This window comes from Mesoplodon mirus (genome assembly GCF_964341445.2).
Source record: "Mesoplodon mirus genome assembly, chromosome: 18".
Lineage (NCBI taxonomy): Eukaryota > Metazoa > Chordata > Mammalia > Artiodactyla > Ziphiidae > Mesoplodon > Mesoplodon mirus.
Genome location: NC_138994.1, coordinates 52,550,787 through 52,568,324, shown reverse-complemented (window position 1 = coordinate 52,568,324; position 17,538 = coordinate 52,550,787). Strand labels below are relative to the sequence as shown.

The 17,538-nt window shown below is 36.4% G+C and overlaps 1 protein-coding gene across 2 annotated transcripts in view; it reads left to right on the top strand.

The window, feature by feature from the left end:
- Window positions 1–17,510, top strand: part of NSRP1 (nuclear speckle splicing regulatory protein 1) — a 63,724-nt gene extending 46,214 nt beyond the window's left edge. For both annotated transcript variants that reach the window (XM_082604556.1, XM_082604557.1), the window contains 5 exons: window positions 1,297–1,353; window positions 11,791–11,919; window positions 12,825–13,032; window positions 13,785–13,893; window positions 15,845–17,510. In XM_082604556.1, the coding sequence (XP_082460682.1) occupies window positions 1,297–1,353; window positions 11,791–11,919; window positions 12,825–13,032; window positions 13,785–13,893; window positions 15,845–16,886 (1,545 nt within the window). In that variant the 3' untranslated portion in view covers window positions 16,887–17,510. The remainder of the gene's footprint in view (window positions 1–1,296; window positions 1,354–11,790; window positions 11,920–12,824; window positions 13,033–13,784; window positions 13,894–15,844) is intronic.
- Window positions 17,511–17,538: the final 28 nt, after the last annotated feature.

Sequence of the window (17,538 nt, the reverse complement as noted above, 5' to 3'; positions counted from 1 at the left end):
CCGTGGCATGTGGGATCTTCCCGGACCGGGGCACGAACCCATGTCCCCTGCATCGGCAGGCGGACTCTCAACCACTGCGCCACCAAGGAAGCCCCTAGTAGTCTTGTTTTTTAAGATATAATTTACACACCATAAAATGCACCCCTTTAGTGTGTACATTTCATTGTTGGTTAGTATATTTACAAGGCCTTATACTTTTTTTTTTTTTTTTTTCTTTTTTTTTTTTTTTTTTGCGGTATGCGGGCCTCTCACTCTTGTGGCCTCTCCCGTTGTGGAGCACAGGCTCCGGACGCGCAGGCGCAGCGGCCATGGCTCACGGGCCCAGCCGCTCCGCGGCATATGGGATCCTCCCAGACCGGGGCACGAACCCGTATCCCCTGCATCGGCAGGCGGACTCTCAACCACTGTGCCACCAGGGAAGCCCAAGGCCTTATACTTTTAAGGGAACAGTTTTTCCTAAGTGTTCTAATTATATTCCTTTTCTTAGCTGCAGGTCTTTACTTTCGCCCGTGTGGTTACTACTTTCTGTACTCTTCTTGTCTTCTCTGAAATTCCTTTTGATGTCTAATGTCATCTCTCTTTTGGGAAGGCTTTCTTGATTCCTTATACATTTAGTCTCCTCTGTTCTCCTGCAGCCCTTTTTTTATCCCTTTGTTATATTGCCTGTCACATTTATATTGTGATTATCTCTTTTAGTTATTTGTCTTCCCTTTCAGACCATTTATCTCTCAAGCACAGAGACTATTCTTGTTTTTCTGCTGTCTTCAGGAGCTAGAACAATGCCTGTTATGGTAGGCTTTTCAGTACATATTTATTGAATGATAATAAGGACAGATAGTCCTGGCTGTCCCTGAGCCTTCAGTATGTCCTAAGAGTTTGATATACTATATTCAGTGGTGAATATTAAAATAATGTGCTTTTTGTTGCTGAGAATCATACCATTTTAGTATTGGAAGGGACCAATTTTCCCCCACGCAACACGCGCACATTCACATATGTACCCAAAGCAAATTGAAATCCTTAGAACTTGAACAACTTAGTGGTGAAGCTGGGACTGAAAACCCATGTTACCTCATCTTGTCCTGTACCATTTTATTTTCTCTTACACCCTGATGATTTATAAGGAAGATTCATTCGTTTCCTAAAGTTTAGGGTTAAGACCTTGAAAATGTTAATTTAATTCATAATATTATCTTTCTATTTTTAACCATAAGTAAGGAACTAGTTGCCAACCAGAATACTGGAAAAGAAGTTTTAAATTGGTTGAAACACTGACAGCATTTTCCTGTTTTATAGACCTCCGTGAGTGAAAGCCTTCAGAGAGAAGCTGCTAAGAAGCAAGCAATGAAACAGGTAATGTAGAAGGGTGAATTAAATGCATCGGGTGAATTAAATGCATCTGGTGAAGTAAGTAGTTCCGCTCACATTTTAAAGTATCAGTTTTGGTATCTAGGTACCTGAGACTAAAAAGAGTAAGGGTGTATAAGGAAAAATTTTATCTTGACACTTGTTTTCTGAAAATGTGTAAGATGTTTCTTGATTTACATAGATCTCAAGTTTCTTGTATAAATTTTTTTTTTTTTTTTTTTTTTTTTTTTTTTTGCGGTATGCGGGCCTCTCACTGTTGTGGCCTCCCCCATTGCGGAGCACAGGCTCCGGACGCGCAGGCCCAGCGGCCATGGCTCACGGGCCCAGCCGCTCCGCGGCATATGGGATCCTCCCAGACCGGGGCACGAACCCGTATCCCCTGCATCTGCAGGCGGACTCTCAACCACTGCGCCACCAGGGAGGCCCTCTTGTATAAATTTTAAAGGAGAAAAACACAGTGAAGAATTAGCTCCTTATTGCTGTGTTGTAGATTAAACCCATTTCTGCTTTCAGATGACTTAGTCTGACGATGGATTACATGGTTTAATAATTCCTGCTAATGAGCTTACTTGCTAAAAAAAAAACAAAGGATACAACCAAAATGATTTTGCAGTTTTATAATTATTTCAAATTCATCTAGTAAGGAAGGGGAATATCAGGTGATTTTCGGTAGACTTGCCAGCACCTTATATTTATGTATACTGTATAGTATTTCCAAGTACTTTTATATATACATTATCTTTTTAAAATTCTCACAAACCTGCCCATGGTCCTGATAAAGAAGTTTGAAACTTCAAAAGGATGTTACCCCTCATGATTACACAGCTCATTACAGAACTAGGCCTGGAGTTTTAGTAATTTTTCTACTACTGTACCAGTGTATTTTAGATTTAGCTGCAGTAGAAAATAATGAAATTAAACAATGGCAAAGTACCTTTCTTTTCCATTTTAATTCCTTTTCCTCCACATTTTCTTTAATTTTTGACACCTGTTTTTCCCTTGTGTATCTAGAATCCTGCATAAGGATAAATTTGTTAAGCACTTTCTATGAGCCAGACATTATGGCAACTCCTTTCTAAGAGTTATCTTTAATTCTTACAGCAGTCCTATTTTAGGATAATTGCTCTTAAAATCTCTATTTTGTAGTTGAGGAAGTGAAGGCAAAAAAGATTTATGTGACTTTCATGAGATTTCATAATTAGTAAATGGTCAAGTTCAAACCCAGGCAGTGAAATTGCAGAGCCCGAGCTTTTAGCCACTGTGTTTTACTGCCTCCTTGGGGAATGGGCACAGAATTATGTATTTAGTTACTTTAAGATAATATCTTAGTGTCATATGAGATATAACACGTAACTTAGCCTCAAAATGATTTAATACACACATAACATTAACAACTTTGATTCTTTAGCGTAAGTGCTGGAGTGCTTTGAATTAGAATTTTAGAGCTCAGTAGAATTTTAGAGAGACTATGAAGTTCAGTTTCTTCACTATATGGATGAGAGAATTAGTTCTAGAGAGTCTGGTGACTTCTCCAAGTCATGTAGGTATCTTGTTTTCTAGTGTTCTTTTCACATTTTTTGCTGCCTTTTTTTAAAATTAATTAATTAATTTGATTGACCCGGCTCCTTAGTTGCAACATGCATGTGGGATCTAGCTCCCTGACCAGGGATCGAACCGGGGCTGCCCCCCAAACTGGGGGCGTGGAGTCCCAACCACTGTGCCACCAGGGAAGTCCTTGTGTTGCCTTTTCTTATTCACTTAAAGCATAAGTCCCAAATCTAATTTTATTCTCAACTCTGGCTTGTTCAAATCCACTTCTTCTGATAGTGGGACTTTTTCATAATTTGCCTGGAAATTGGGGATGCTGCTACAGCTCTTCTACCTCTCACCTGCCTGCTGCTGCTATACTACCTTTCACCTTATTTTCCCCACTTGAATGATTCAACTCTTGTCTTCTGCTTTAATCTCAAACTAACTTTTATCATGAAGAATACCACTTGATTGCATTTACTAAATCTAAGAGAAAATACTCTTAGAAATGGGGTACTTTATCTGTTAGACCTTTCTTCTTTTCTTTCCTTTTTTAAATTTAAAAAAAAATATTTATTTATTTATTTTTGGCTGTGTTGGGTCTCCGCTGCTGTGCACAGGCTTTCTCCAGCTACGGTGAGCGGGGGCACCCCCCACCGCAATGCGCAGGCCTCTCACTGCAGTGGCCTCTCCCGTCAGAGCACAAGCTGCGGGCGCACGGGCCTCAGTAGCCGTGGCACACCTCAGTGGCAGTTGTGGCGCACAGGCTCAGTAGTTGTGGCACATGGGCTTAGTTGCTCCACGGCATGTGGGATCCTCCTGGACCAGGGCTCGAACCCATGTCCCCTGCATCAACAGGCGACTCCCAAACACTGTGCCACCAGGGAAGTCCTTCTTTTCTTTTCTCTTTTTTTTTTCTTTTGTTTTCTTTTCTCCCCTTCCCTTCTCTCCCCTCTTCTCCTCTCCCATCAGTTTTTTTATCTGGCTATCAGGTGCACAGAACTGATGTTGTCAACATTATTATCTTATTCCCTATTTCACTGGAAAAACTTTTAATATGTCATCATTAAAATAATATTTCTTGTAGGTCTTTGGTAGATATCTGTTTTCAAGCTAAGGAAGTTCTTTTCTGGTCTTGGTTTGAGGTTTTTTTTGTTGTGTTTTATTTTTTGAAAGTCATGCATGAACTATATTCACACCAGTAAAGATCAATTTAACTTTAGAAAATCAGTAATGATCACTTCACATAAATGATATAAACACAACATAGGTATAGAGTATTCTTCTTTTTATGTTCCATTGCATTTGGTTTACTAAAATTTCATTAAGGATTTTCGTTTTAAGTGTTAAGGAGTTTTGGGTTTGTTTTTTTTTTTTATCGTCAGTGAGATTGGCCTGTGATTTTCCTTTTCTTTCACTGTAATTATCCAGATTGAAAAAAATATAAAAGTCTGACAGTCCCAAGATTTAGTGGGATAAGTTTGGTTTCTCATTCATTACTTTCTGTCCTGACAAATTAGTGTTTTCTTTATTCTGCTTTCTTTGGGTTTATTTTGTTATTTTTCTTACTTTTTGAAATGAGTGCATAGCTGTTTTCAAAAGCCCTTTCTCTTTTCTAATGTGTTTAAAGCTATACATTTTCCTCTAAGCACTGCTATAGCTGTGCTTATCTCACAAACTTTTGGTAAGTAGTACTTTTTATTCAGTTCAAAATATTTTCTAATTTCTGTTATGATTTCTTCTTTCATCTGTGGGTTATTTAGAACTTAATTTTTAAACATATAGGAGTTTTTTGTTTCCTTTTTGTTATTGATTTTTTAACATGATTTCTTTGTGTTCCAAGATGATGCATTGTATTGTTTCATGTCTTTAAAAAATGTGTTGAGATTAACTGTGTGGTCCAGTAGTTTTTAATAAATATTCCTTTGATGCTTGAAAAAATATTCTAAATGGTTTTTTTTGGCCAGTTGTGTGAATCCATATATATTCATACTAATTTTTTTGGTCTCTTAATTACTGAGAGGCGTATGTTAAAATCCCCTATTATAGTTTTGGACTTGCCTGTTTTTCCTTAGATTTCTGTTCAGTTTTTACTTTATATATTTTGGGACTTAGGTTAATTAACAATACCCTATATCTACACACATGCCCTCTTGCCGCTCTCCCAATATACAAAAAAGTAAGTTATCAATTTAAAACAATTTAGTGTCCTGTTTCCCTTGCTTTTTGTTGGTGTGATGGTGATGATTTCTTGGATTCCATGTTTTCCTCCTCTGAGTTTTCCAGGTTGGTTTTGGGGAAGGAGCAGCAGTAGCAGTGCTAATTCACCATGTAGGCAGGAGAATCATTGTTTTTCTGAGGTTAAAGTAAATGTTGAAATGTTTAAAAAAACAATTATTTTTTAATATCTTAAGCAAGATTCCAGAAAAAAAGTTTTTAATTGGGCGTGTACATCATTCCAGTCTAATTGTTGACATGTAAAAACCTGAGAATATCAGGTCATTCTTTGAATAATTTATACTATCACCCTATCACTTAAAAGGATCACTTTTATGTTCCACATTGCATTAGGCAATGTACCAATTAAAGAAAAAGTTAAAATGTGTACTCTCTGTACCTCAGGAACTTACAAGTTGGGACAAGAGACTAAGATTTGTGAAATAATTAGGAAGTGATAACATCAGGAGTATTCTTAGGAACTGTATATTGCAGTACAGAATGTGCCATCAGACTTCAAAAGAAAGACCTCACTGGGAGTAAAAGCCCTCAGAGATGGCCTCGTTTAAGAGGTAGGAGGTGAGCTGGCCTGAAACTCTAGATAAGATTTTGATGGCCTGAAAGCGGGAGGAGGAACGTTAAAGTATTTCCCCAGAGAGGACCTACAAGCAGCCAGAAAACAATTAACAAGATGGCAATAAGTACATACATATCAATAATTAATTTAAAGGTAAATGGACCAAATTCTCCTGTCAAAAGACATAGAATGGCTGAATGGGTAAAAAAACAAGACTCATCTATATACTGTATACAAGAGACTTACCGCAGATGTAGGGACATACACAGACTGAAAGTGAAGGGATGGAAAAAGATATTTCATGCAAATGGAAACTAAAAGAAAGGTGGGGATACTAATATCAGACAAAATATACTTTAAAACAAAGACTTTAATAAAAGACAAAGATGGGTGTTACATAATGATATAGGGATCAGTCCAACAAAAGATATAACACTTGTAAATTTTTGTGCACCCAACATAGGAGCACCTAAATACATAAAGCAAATATTAACAGACCTAAAGGGAGAAATTGACAGCAATACAATAATAGCAGGGGACTTTAGTACCCCACTTATATCAATGGGTAGGTCATCCAGACAGAAAATCAATAAGGAAACATTGGCCTTAAACGACACATTAGAGCAGATGGACTTAATAGATAGGTACAGAATATTCCATCGAAAAACAACAGAATACACATTCTTCCCAAATGCTCATGGACCATTCTCTAGGATAGAACATATGTTAGGCCACAGCACAAGTCTTAATCAATTTAAAAGTATTGAAATCATATCAAGCATCATTCCAACCACAGTGGTATGAAACTAGAACTTACAAGGAGAAAACTGGAAAAATCGCAAATATGTGGAGAATAAACAACATGCTACTGAGCCAGTAGGGCAATGAAGATATCAAAGGAGAAATAAAAAATACCTTGAGACAAAAGACAGTGGAAATACAGCACACCGAAATCTGTGGGGTATAGCAATAACAGTTCTAAGACGGGCGTTTAAAGCAATACAGGCCTGTCTCAAGAAACAAAAATCTGAAATCTAAAAGAACTAGAAAAGAACAAATGAAGCCCAAAGTTAGAGGAAGGAAGGCAATAGTAAAAATTAGAGCAGAAATAAGCACTAGGGGACTTCCCTGGTGGCGCAGTGGTTAAGAATCCACCTGCCAACGTAGGGGACACGGGTTCGAGCCCTGGTCCGGGAAGATCCCACATGCCACGGAGCAACTGAGCCTGTGCGCCACAACTACTGACCCTGCGCTCTAGAGCCCGTGAGCCACAACTGCTGAAGCCCGCATGCCTAGAGCCCATGCTCTGTGCAGCAAGAGAAGCCACTGCAATGAGAAGCCCACGCACCGCAACAAAGAGTAGCCCCCGCTCACCGCAACTAGAGAAAGCCCGCGCGCAGCAATGAAGACCCAACACAGACAAAAATAAATAAATAAATAAATAAATAAAATTTATTTATTTTAAAAAAAGAAGTAGACACTAAAAAGACAACAGAAAAGATCAGTGAACTGAAGAGCTGGTTCTTTGAAGAGATAAAATTGACAGACCTTTAGTTAGGCTCACTAAGAAAAAGAGAGGGCTCAAATAAATAAAATCAGAAATGAAAGAGGAGAAATTACAACTGATACCGAAGAAATACAGAGGATTGTAAGAAAATGAATAATTATATGGCAACAAATTGGACAACCTAGAAGAAATGGATAAATTCCTAGAAACATACAATCTTCCAAGACTGAATCATGAGAAAATAGAAAATCTGAATAGACTGATTACTAGTAAGGAGTTCAATCAGTAATCAACTCCCAACAAACAAAAGTCCAGGACCAGGCTTCACTGATGAATTCTACTAAATATTTAAAGAAGATTTAATACCAATCTTTCTCAAACTCTTTTAGAAAACAGAAGAGGGGGGCCTTGTGCAGTGGCGGTATCATAGCCAATGAGGTTTATCCGAGGTGTGATATTGCTAATTGAAAACTTTTCCCCATACCCTTCCATGATGACTTGAAATATAATTGGCACTGGCAGTCTTTGACAGTCTCTACAGAGACTGCATAATAAAATTTTTAAAAAAAGAGGAGAGAACTCTTCCAAACTTATTTTATGTGAGCAGCATTATTCTGATACCAAAACCAGTCAAGGACCCCACAAGAAAAGGAAATTACGGACCAATATCCCTGATAAACATAGATGCAAAAATCCTCACCAAAATATTAGCAAACCAAATTGAATAATACATTAAAAGGAGCATATGTCATAATCAAGTGGGATTTATTCCAGGGATATCAGGATAGTTTAACACCCACAAATCAATCAATGTAATATACCACATTAATAAAATGAAGGACAGAAATCAATGATTATCTCAATAGATGCAGAAAAAACATTTGTTGAAATGCAACATTACATTTTTGATGAAAACTCTCAACAAAGTGGATGTGCATGGAGCATACCTCAACATAGTAAAGTCCATATATGACAAGCCAACCACTAGCATCATACTTAATGGTGAAAAGCTGAAACCTTTTCCCTTAAAATCAGGAAGAAGACAAGGATGCCCACTCTTGCCACTTATATTCAACATAGTATTGGAAGTCCTAACCACAGCAGTTAGGCAAGAAAAAGAAATAAAAGTCATCCAAATTGGAAAGGAAGAAGTAAAACTATTAATATTTGCAAATGACATGATTTTATATATGGAAAACTATAAAGACTCTGCCAAAAAAACCTGTTAGAATTAATAAATGAGTTCAGTAAAGTTGCAGGATACAAAATTAATATACAGAAATATGTTGTTTTTATATACTATCAATGAACTATCAAAAATAAAAATTATGAAAACAGTCTCATTTACAGTTGCATCAAAGAGAATAAAATTCTAGGAATAAATTTAGACAAGGAGGTGAAAGACCTGTACATGGCAAACCATAAAACATTGATGAAAGAAATTGAAGAAGACAAAAATAAATGGAAAGATTCCATGCTCATGAATTGGAAGACTTAATTTTGATTAAATGTTTATATTACCCAAAGCAGTGTACAGATTTAGTGCATTCCCTTTCAAAATTCTAAGGGCATTTTTCATAGAATGGAACAATCCATCCTAAAATTTGTGTGGAACCATGAAGATTTCAACTAGCCAAAGCAATCTGGAGAAAGAACAACAAAACAAGAGGTGTCACACTCCCTAATTTCAAACTATATTGCAGAGCTATAGTAATCAAAACAATATGGTATTGGCATAAAAACAGACACATAGGTCATGGAACAGAATAGAGAGCCCATAAATAAACCCATGCATATACAGTCAATCAATTTATGATAAAGGAGGGAAGAATGTACAATGGGGAAAGGACAGTCTCTTCAACACATAGTATTGGGAACACTGGACAGCCACATGTGACAGAATGAAACTGGACCACTAGTGTACAGCATGCACAAAAATTAACTCAAAATGGGTTAAAGACTTGAATGTAAGACCTGAAACCATAAAACTTCCAGAAGAAAATAGGTGGTAAGTTTCTTGACATCATTCTTGGTGATATTTTTTTGATCTGACTCCAAAGGCAATGAGCACAAAAGCAAAAATAAACAAATGGAGCTACGTCAAACTAAAAAGCTCTGCACAGCGAAGGAAACCATCAACAAAATTAAAAGGCATCCTACTGAACATGAGAAGATGCTTGCAAGTCATATATCTGATAAAGGGTTGATATCCAAAATACGTAAAGAACTCATACAGCTCAAAAACAAAAAACAATCCAATTAAAAATGGGCAGATACATGTATAGCTGATAAACTTTGCTGTATAGCAGAAACTAACGCAACGTAAATCAACTATACTCCAATAAAAATTAATTTAAGAAAAAGAAAAAAAATATGCAGAAGATCTAAGTAGACATTTTTCCAGAGAAGACATACAGATAGCGAACAAGCACTTGAAAAGATGTTCAACAGCACTAATCATCAGGGAAATAATAATCAAAATCACAGTGAGATATCACATCACACCTGTGAGAATGACTTATCAAAAAGACAACATATAACAAGTGTTGGCAAAGATGTGGAGAACAGGGAACCCTCTTACACTGTTGGTGGGAATGTAAATTGGTACAGCCAGTATGGAAGATTGTATTGAGGTTCCTCAAAAATTAAAAATAGAGCTACCATATGATCCAGCAATTCCACCTCTGTGTATTTATCCAAAGAAAATGAAAATATTAATTCAAAAAGATACATGCACCCGTGTGTTCATTGCAGCATTATTTATAACAGCCAGGATATGGTAACAACCTAAGGGTCCATTGACGGGTGAATGGATAAAGTATTCCATGCCACACAAATGGAATATTACTCAGCCATAAAAAAAAAGAAATCTTGCCATTTGCAACAACATGGATGGACCTTGAGGGTATCGTGCTAAGTGAAGTAAGTCAGAAAAATACCATATGATGTCACTTATATGTGGAATCTAAAAAACAAAATGATCAAACAAAACAAAACTCATAGAGAAAAGATTTATGGTTGCCAGAGGGGAGGGTGATGGGGGGTTGGTGAAATCAATGAAGGGGATCAAGAAATACAAAATTCAGGGCTCCCCTGGTGGCGCAGTGGTTGGAAGTCCGCCTGCCAATGCAGGGGACATGGGTTCGAGCCCTGGTCCTGGAAGATCCCACATGCCACAGAGCACCTAAGTCCGTACACCACAACTACTGGGCCTGTGCTCTGGAGCCCGCGAGCCACAACTGCTGAGGCCCACGCACCTGGAGCCCGTGCTCTGCAATGGGAGAAGCCACCTCAGTGAGAAGCCTATGCACTGCAGCGGGGAGTGGCCCCTGCTCGCTGCAACTAGAGAAAGCCCGTGCAGCAACAAGGACCCAACATGGCCAAAAATAAATAAAATAAATAAATTTACTTTTAAAAAAAGAAATACAAAATTCAAGTTATAAAGTAAATAAGTCATGGCGATGTAATGTACAGCATGGTGACTATAGTCAGTAATACTGTATGCAAATTTGAAAATTGCTAGGGAAGTAAATTTTTTGTGGTAACTTTGTATAATGACAGACGGTAACTAGACTTACTGTGGTGATCATTTCACAGTGTATACAAATGTCAAATCATAATGTAAGTTATACTTCAATGAAAATAAATAAGTTTTTTTTTTTTTTTTGGCTGCGTTGGGTCTTCTTCGTTGCTGTGCACGGGCTTTCTCTAGTTGTGGCAAGTGGGGGCTACTGTTCGTTGCAATGCATAGGCTTCTCACTGCGGTGGCTTCTCTTGTTGCAGAGCACGGGCTCTAGGCGTGGGCTAGTAGCAGCACGCGGGCTCCATAGTTGTGGCCCATGAGCCCTAGAGCGTGCGGGCTTCAGTAGTTGAGGCGCATGGGCTCAGTAGTTGTGGCGCGTGGGCTCTAGGGCATGTGGACTTCAGTAGTTCTGGTGCACAGGCTCTAGAGCGCAGGCTCAGTAGTTGTGGCTCACGGGCTTAGTTGCTCCATGGCATGTGGGATCTTCCCGGACCAGGGATTGAACCTGTGTCCCCTGCATTGGCAGGTGGATTCTTAACCACTGTGCCAGTAGGGAAGTCCCTATTAAAATATTTTTATGAAAAACATATCACAGACAATTTTTTTAAACTACCTGTATTGTCATTTCTGTAGTGAATATACTGCTTATTTTAAATTCTGAAGGTGACATCTCTAAAAGTAAAGTATTTTTCAATTACCAAAAAAAAAAAAGGTATTTCCTACCATTTGAAACTTGAGCATTTTATTTGGTAACACAAATAAAAATGATATGCAAGTTTAATATGTATTATAGGCATCTCAAAATTAAGGTTAGGTGTTTCTAAGTCATACCCTGGTCCTTTTGTAGATAATTCTGTTTATGTACAAGTGAATAGATAATAATGTTTACTGAACACTTAACTCTTTGTCAGGCTCTATGCTAAGTGCTTTAAGTTTAAAATGTGATTGATGCAATTTTTATGATATATTTCTGATTTATGTTCCTGTCTCAAAAGAATTACTTAGACTTTTTGTAGTATCTGTTAGTTGGCTCATATTTTTGAAACGTGTTCAATGTTTTCTTTAAAGACCAAACTGGAAATCCAGAAGGCCCTTGCAGAAGATTCTACTGTATATGAATATGACAGTATTTATGATGAAATGAAGAAAAAAAAGGAAGAAAGTAATCCAAAATTGCTTTTGGGAAAAGACCGAAAGGTTTGTAGCTGAAAATACAAAGTTTCTTTGACCTTGACCTGCATTTTGTATCTTATGCTTATTTCAACATGAGAATGATCTGAGAAAAAGCTTTTAGGTATTTGAAGTGAAGAGCCCCTAGTTCCAGAGAGTATGGATTTGATTGAGAACCTAGGAAACTATATATTTAGTATCCTAACAGGAGCAAGAAAATTATCTAACAATTTTATAAATTTTGTTTTTTTGCTTTAAAACTTTTGCAGATTATGTTTTGAAAGTTTTTCCTAAGAAAGTCTTTGTACTGCTTCTTCTCCTGTTCATGTTTGTGTCTTATAATTTTTTATTGCTTCCTAGCTGGTAACTGCATCATCTGCGTGTAACATGGTCGTATTTTTAGTTTGAAAAAACAAGTTAGGGTGTGGAGATTGAATGAAATAAGTTCAAATTTTCTATCACTCTTATTCTTTCACAAAGCACAGACTGGTGTTTAAGGATCTTTACATCTTACAGTATCTACAGATAAAGTGGTGCTGTAAAATGATATTGAAACTGCTATTTTAAATGATTGTATTTCAACTAATGTGAAAAATTAGTCAGAAGCCTTTCTATTCACATATCTGTTGAAGTAAGACAATGCCATTTTGTAAAAAGGGAGAGAAAAACAGTGGGAAAATGACCTATTTAGTTTGAGATTTTTTTTAAATGCCATTTTGAATAATTTTTTGTTTTTATACTTAAATTTCTATTGAAAAGAATTTTATTATCTTGCTAGTAAATTTATATTGAATTTTGAGAAGTTGACAGTCCTATTTATTTGGATTTATGTCTTAATGAATTTCTATAGTAATAAATTCATGATAAAAACAGAATATTAGCAGTTAATTATCTTTGACTCTTTCCTAAATAATCTTATTTTTTTCCCCTAGCCCAAGTACATTCACAACTTACTAAAAGCAGTTGAGATCAGAAAAAAGGAACAGGAAAAAAGAATGGAAAAGAAAATACAAAGAGAGCGAGAAATGGAAAAGGGAGAATTTGATGATAAAGAGGCATTTGTAACATCTGCTTATAAGAAAAAACTGCAAGAGAGAGCTGAAGAGGAAGAAAGAGAAAAGAGGGCTGCTGCACTTGAAGGTGAAATGGAAGAGGGAGAGGGTAGAAGGAAACAAACAGGAGAGTTCTGCCCTGTGGTTAACCATTTGCTCGTCACTGAACTTTTAGATTATCATGTTGTCATAATTTGTGTTTATGAATGCAGGGTACAAGATATATGATGTTATGTATATTATAAAACAGGAGATTTTAACTAAAAGCACAGTTGCACTCTTAGTAACTATTACTTCTACTGAACTTTTGAATTATATCTCACTTTGTTGCTTAAAACTATGATTCTCACAAGTCATTGCCTTAGAAAATGATTTCAAATGTAAAAACATCGATTACAAGGCATGGAAAGCGTAACATTTGTCAAAGGCGGTATAAACTGAGATCTAAATCCTAGTTATATTTCCTGGAATGAGAAAACTAGAGTAACATTGCCCAAGGAGCATTAACTGGGCATTTACAAAAAGAATAACATTAATTCAAGAAAGAACAAAGATGGGCAGAGGCCAACGAATACCTTAGTGCTTTACTTCATTGCTTTCTACTCGTGGTCGTTTCTCAAGGTCTAAATAAAATGTGTACTTACAAATAGCTTAATTGGCAAGTGCTTATCAACTTTAAGTGGAAGAAAACCAAATGTATAAGACTTGGTCTAAGCATGTACTATGTGTTCATCTAGAGCACCACTTCATACACTGTGTTACATACTCTATACCTGTGAAACTGAACTGCATTTTGCCTTTTTGAATATATTATTCTCAATTTTGCTTTCATTCTCTTAGCACGTTTGGATGTAACCAAGCAGAGCGATCTCAGTGGATTCTATAGGCACCTATTAAATCAAGCAGTTGGTGAAGAGGAAGTACCTACATGCAGCTTTCGTGAAGCCAGGTGAGATGTGGCATATGGAATATTTAGAAGAAAGATACTGTTCATGATTTTTGGTTGTGGGATCATTTTAACTCTCTGGAAGTAGAGGATTGCAGTATTGCATATTGTGTTGTTAGCCAAACCTGACCTAATTGAATGAATAACTAGGGATTTACAGTTTTTTAATTAAAACACTTTTAATTCAAGTTTATTTTTATTTTACAGTTAATTCTACACGCATGTTCAGATAGTATATAAAAAGAGAAGTGTATATATATATATATATATATTTTAACATCTTTATTGGAGTATAATTGTTTTACAGTGGTGTGTTAGTTTCTGCTTTATAACAAAGTGAATCAGCTGTACATATACATATATCCCCATATCTCCTCCCAAAAAGAGAAGTATTTTTTTTTCATAAATAGGACCTAGCCTCCATAAAACATAAGATTCACATAATCAAGGGCTTAGAAATGCATTATCCAATATGTAGCCACTAGTTACATGTAGCTGTTTAAATCTAAATTATATTAAATCTAAAATTTTGGTCACAACAGTCACATTTCAAGTATTCTATTGCCACATTTGGCTAGTGGCTACCATATTGGACAGCACAGATATATGGACATTACTATTTCTGTAGACATTTTTTTCTTCTGGCCATGCTGCACAGCCTGTGGTATCTTAGTTCCCCAACCAGGGATTGAACCTGGGCCCCGGCAGTGAAAGCACTGAGTCCTAACCACTGGACCGTCAGGGAATTCCCCATTTCTGTAGACATTTCTGTTAATACTGGTCTAGAAAGTAAGGATTGGAGGATTTTTGAATAAAATTATAAAATATTATAGGGATGGTGAAATGATTATGGTGTAAGTTTATAGCTGAAGGTAAAATTTGTCTTAAACTTGTATCTAAGGAAATCATTTTTTGGAATAGAAACATTCAGATAAGAGGGTCTGAGTCTTTGTTGCTAGGGAAAGAGGAGATGCAGGAGAATGGAATTAAGGATGAAGAGAAGAGATTACATCCCAACTACTAGGTTTTGATTGTAAAATTGGTGAGAATTATGAGTCTCAGAAAGCATATTTGAAGACTGAAATTTTTGAATGAAAAATTAGAGTTTCATCTGGAATGGTTGTGAGGCCAGCCGTGAAACTCCATAATGTCATATAGTAGTTGCAATTCCCAGAGTCTAATAATAGAATTCCTAACTATTAGTGAGTCCTTTAGCCAAGACACTTTTGCCAGTAATTGCTAGAGAACCATAGTTGTTGCTTTGTTTGGTGAGTAAGTGATTAGTGAGAATAAATGTGTAATGTAAATAAATTAACCATGCTTATTGGCTGGGAAAATGTAGGTGATGTAAACAGTGTTAATGTAACTGTTCATAATAGCTGGATAGATTCACATATTTCCATTTTGTTGTAAAAGATGCCAAAGGGTAGAGCAGGATGCTGGTGCCTTTTCAGTCATGAAAGGGATTATTTAGTGATATTTAGAATTAGGTTTTATCACTATTTTGCTGTGAAAAAATTTATCTTCATCTTCTTCCAGGACTATTTTTTAATATTTTTAAAAATAAAAATCCAACAAAGCCACAACTTGAACCTCATGTTGTAAACTAGTACTTATATTCAGAATATATCTTTTCCCAATTATTGTCTGTGCTTGGCGAAAATGAAGACCTTGCACAGACCCCTGCCTGAAGGCTCTAGTTGTCCATACAGAAGGGCTGATTTTTACTTTTTCATTTCTACCAATATTGAAAATATTCGGAATGGTTAGAAAATACTAGTTTGCAGATGTTTACAAGGTAAATAGACAGCAGCACCTTTTCGAATTTGGGATAATCAGAAGGTTTATATAGTGTAGGTGTATTGACTTAAGTACTGATGAACTTTATATGAACACTTCATTTATTTACTATAATTGATAATGTAGCATTTTCTGTTACATTATTTTTCTTAAGGTCTGGGATAAAAGAAGAAAAATCAAGGGGATATTCCGATGAAGTAAGTTCAGAAAACACAACACCTCATGAGAACTGCGTTCGCCAAACTGTTGTGAAAGTAGAGGAAAACCCAGATGCAGACAGTGACTTTGATGCTAAGAGCAGTGAGGATGATGAAATGGAAGAAGATAATAAAGTGAACTGCAGAAGGGAGAAGGGCACAGAGACCTTAAAAAATGACTCCAGGCATCACAGGAGTCATACCCACTCACGGTCATCTAGTGAAGAAAGAGAGCATGGTACCAAATACCACACAAAAAGTTCCAAGTCAAGAGGACATGAGAAAAGGGAAGATCAGCACCTAGAGAGACAATCCAGGGAGGACAGCTATTACACTGACCGTGATTACCAAAAAGAAAAGAAGGATTCCCATAGGTACAGAGAGGCCAGTTACAGAGATTCACACTGGAAGAGGCATGAACAAGAAGATAGACTGAGAGGAAGAGACCAGAGAGAAAGAAATGATAGGGAATGGAAAAGGGAGAAAGACAGGGAGAAATACCCCTCAAGAGAACAAGAAAGAGACAGACAACGAAATGATTATGACCGACACATTGAGAAAGGAGGAGAGAAGGAAGAGCATGTGAAAGCAAGGAAAGAAAGATATGAAAACAGTGATAAATACAGAGATAGAGAAAAACAAGAAGTAAGTGTTCAATCTTCAGAAAGAAATCAAGAAAGAAAGGAAAGCAGCCCAAATTCTAGGACAAAGGATAGATTTCTTAACCAGGAAAGAGCCAATAAAATGAGAAATATGGAAAAGGACAAAGAAAGAAACCCAGAGAAACCTTCTAGTTCTGAAACATCACTGGGAGCAAAACACAGAATCACAGAGAAATGCCAAGGGACTGGCAAAGAACAAGAGAGGCCACACGAGACAGTGAACAAGTTTGCAAAGCGGAGCAACGAAGAAACTGTAATGTCAGCGAGAGACAGATACTTGGCCCGGCAAATGGCACGGGTTAATGCAAAGACCTATATTGAGAAAGAAGATGATTGATAACTGCCCCAATAGGAAGACCTATGGAAGCACAGAAAATTACAATTCCTGGAAAATGTTGAGTGAACACATAAAGGAGTGTGTTAACAGTGGTTGGGAGGGTATTTTAAAATATATTTTCAAAATTCATTTTTGGTTTAGGTTTAAGTCAGAAGTCAATCCTTTTATCTTGAATGTTTAACTAAATTAATATATAATATTTACTTATCAATACCACATTCTTGGTTGTATTCAAGCAACCTAAAGAGAGTGCTGAATCCCTGTAGGTACTTAATGAGGAAAATTGGCTCCACTACAACCATTAAAAGATAATTTAAATAACTCTTCTATGTTGCTGTTGTTGCAGGAGCTGTTTGTTTTATAAATGTCATGTTTCAGATAAAAATATGTGGATTTGAACAGAGAATATTGTTTTATGTTCTAAAATTTGTATTAAAGTGTAAAATACAGACCACACATCTTGTCTAAGCTTTTTAACCCACAACATACTCACTTAAATGAAAATAAAAATAGTGATATATTTGTACATTTAATTGATGCTTATATTTTATTTGAAAAATAATGTCATTCATGTCATGCTGTAATTCCTCTTTTTTTTAATTAAAAATCACTTTATTTCTGAAACCCTAGCAAGTAAGTAAATTGGTTATGT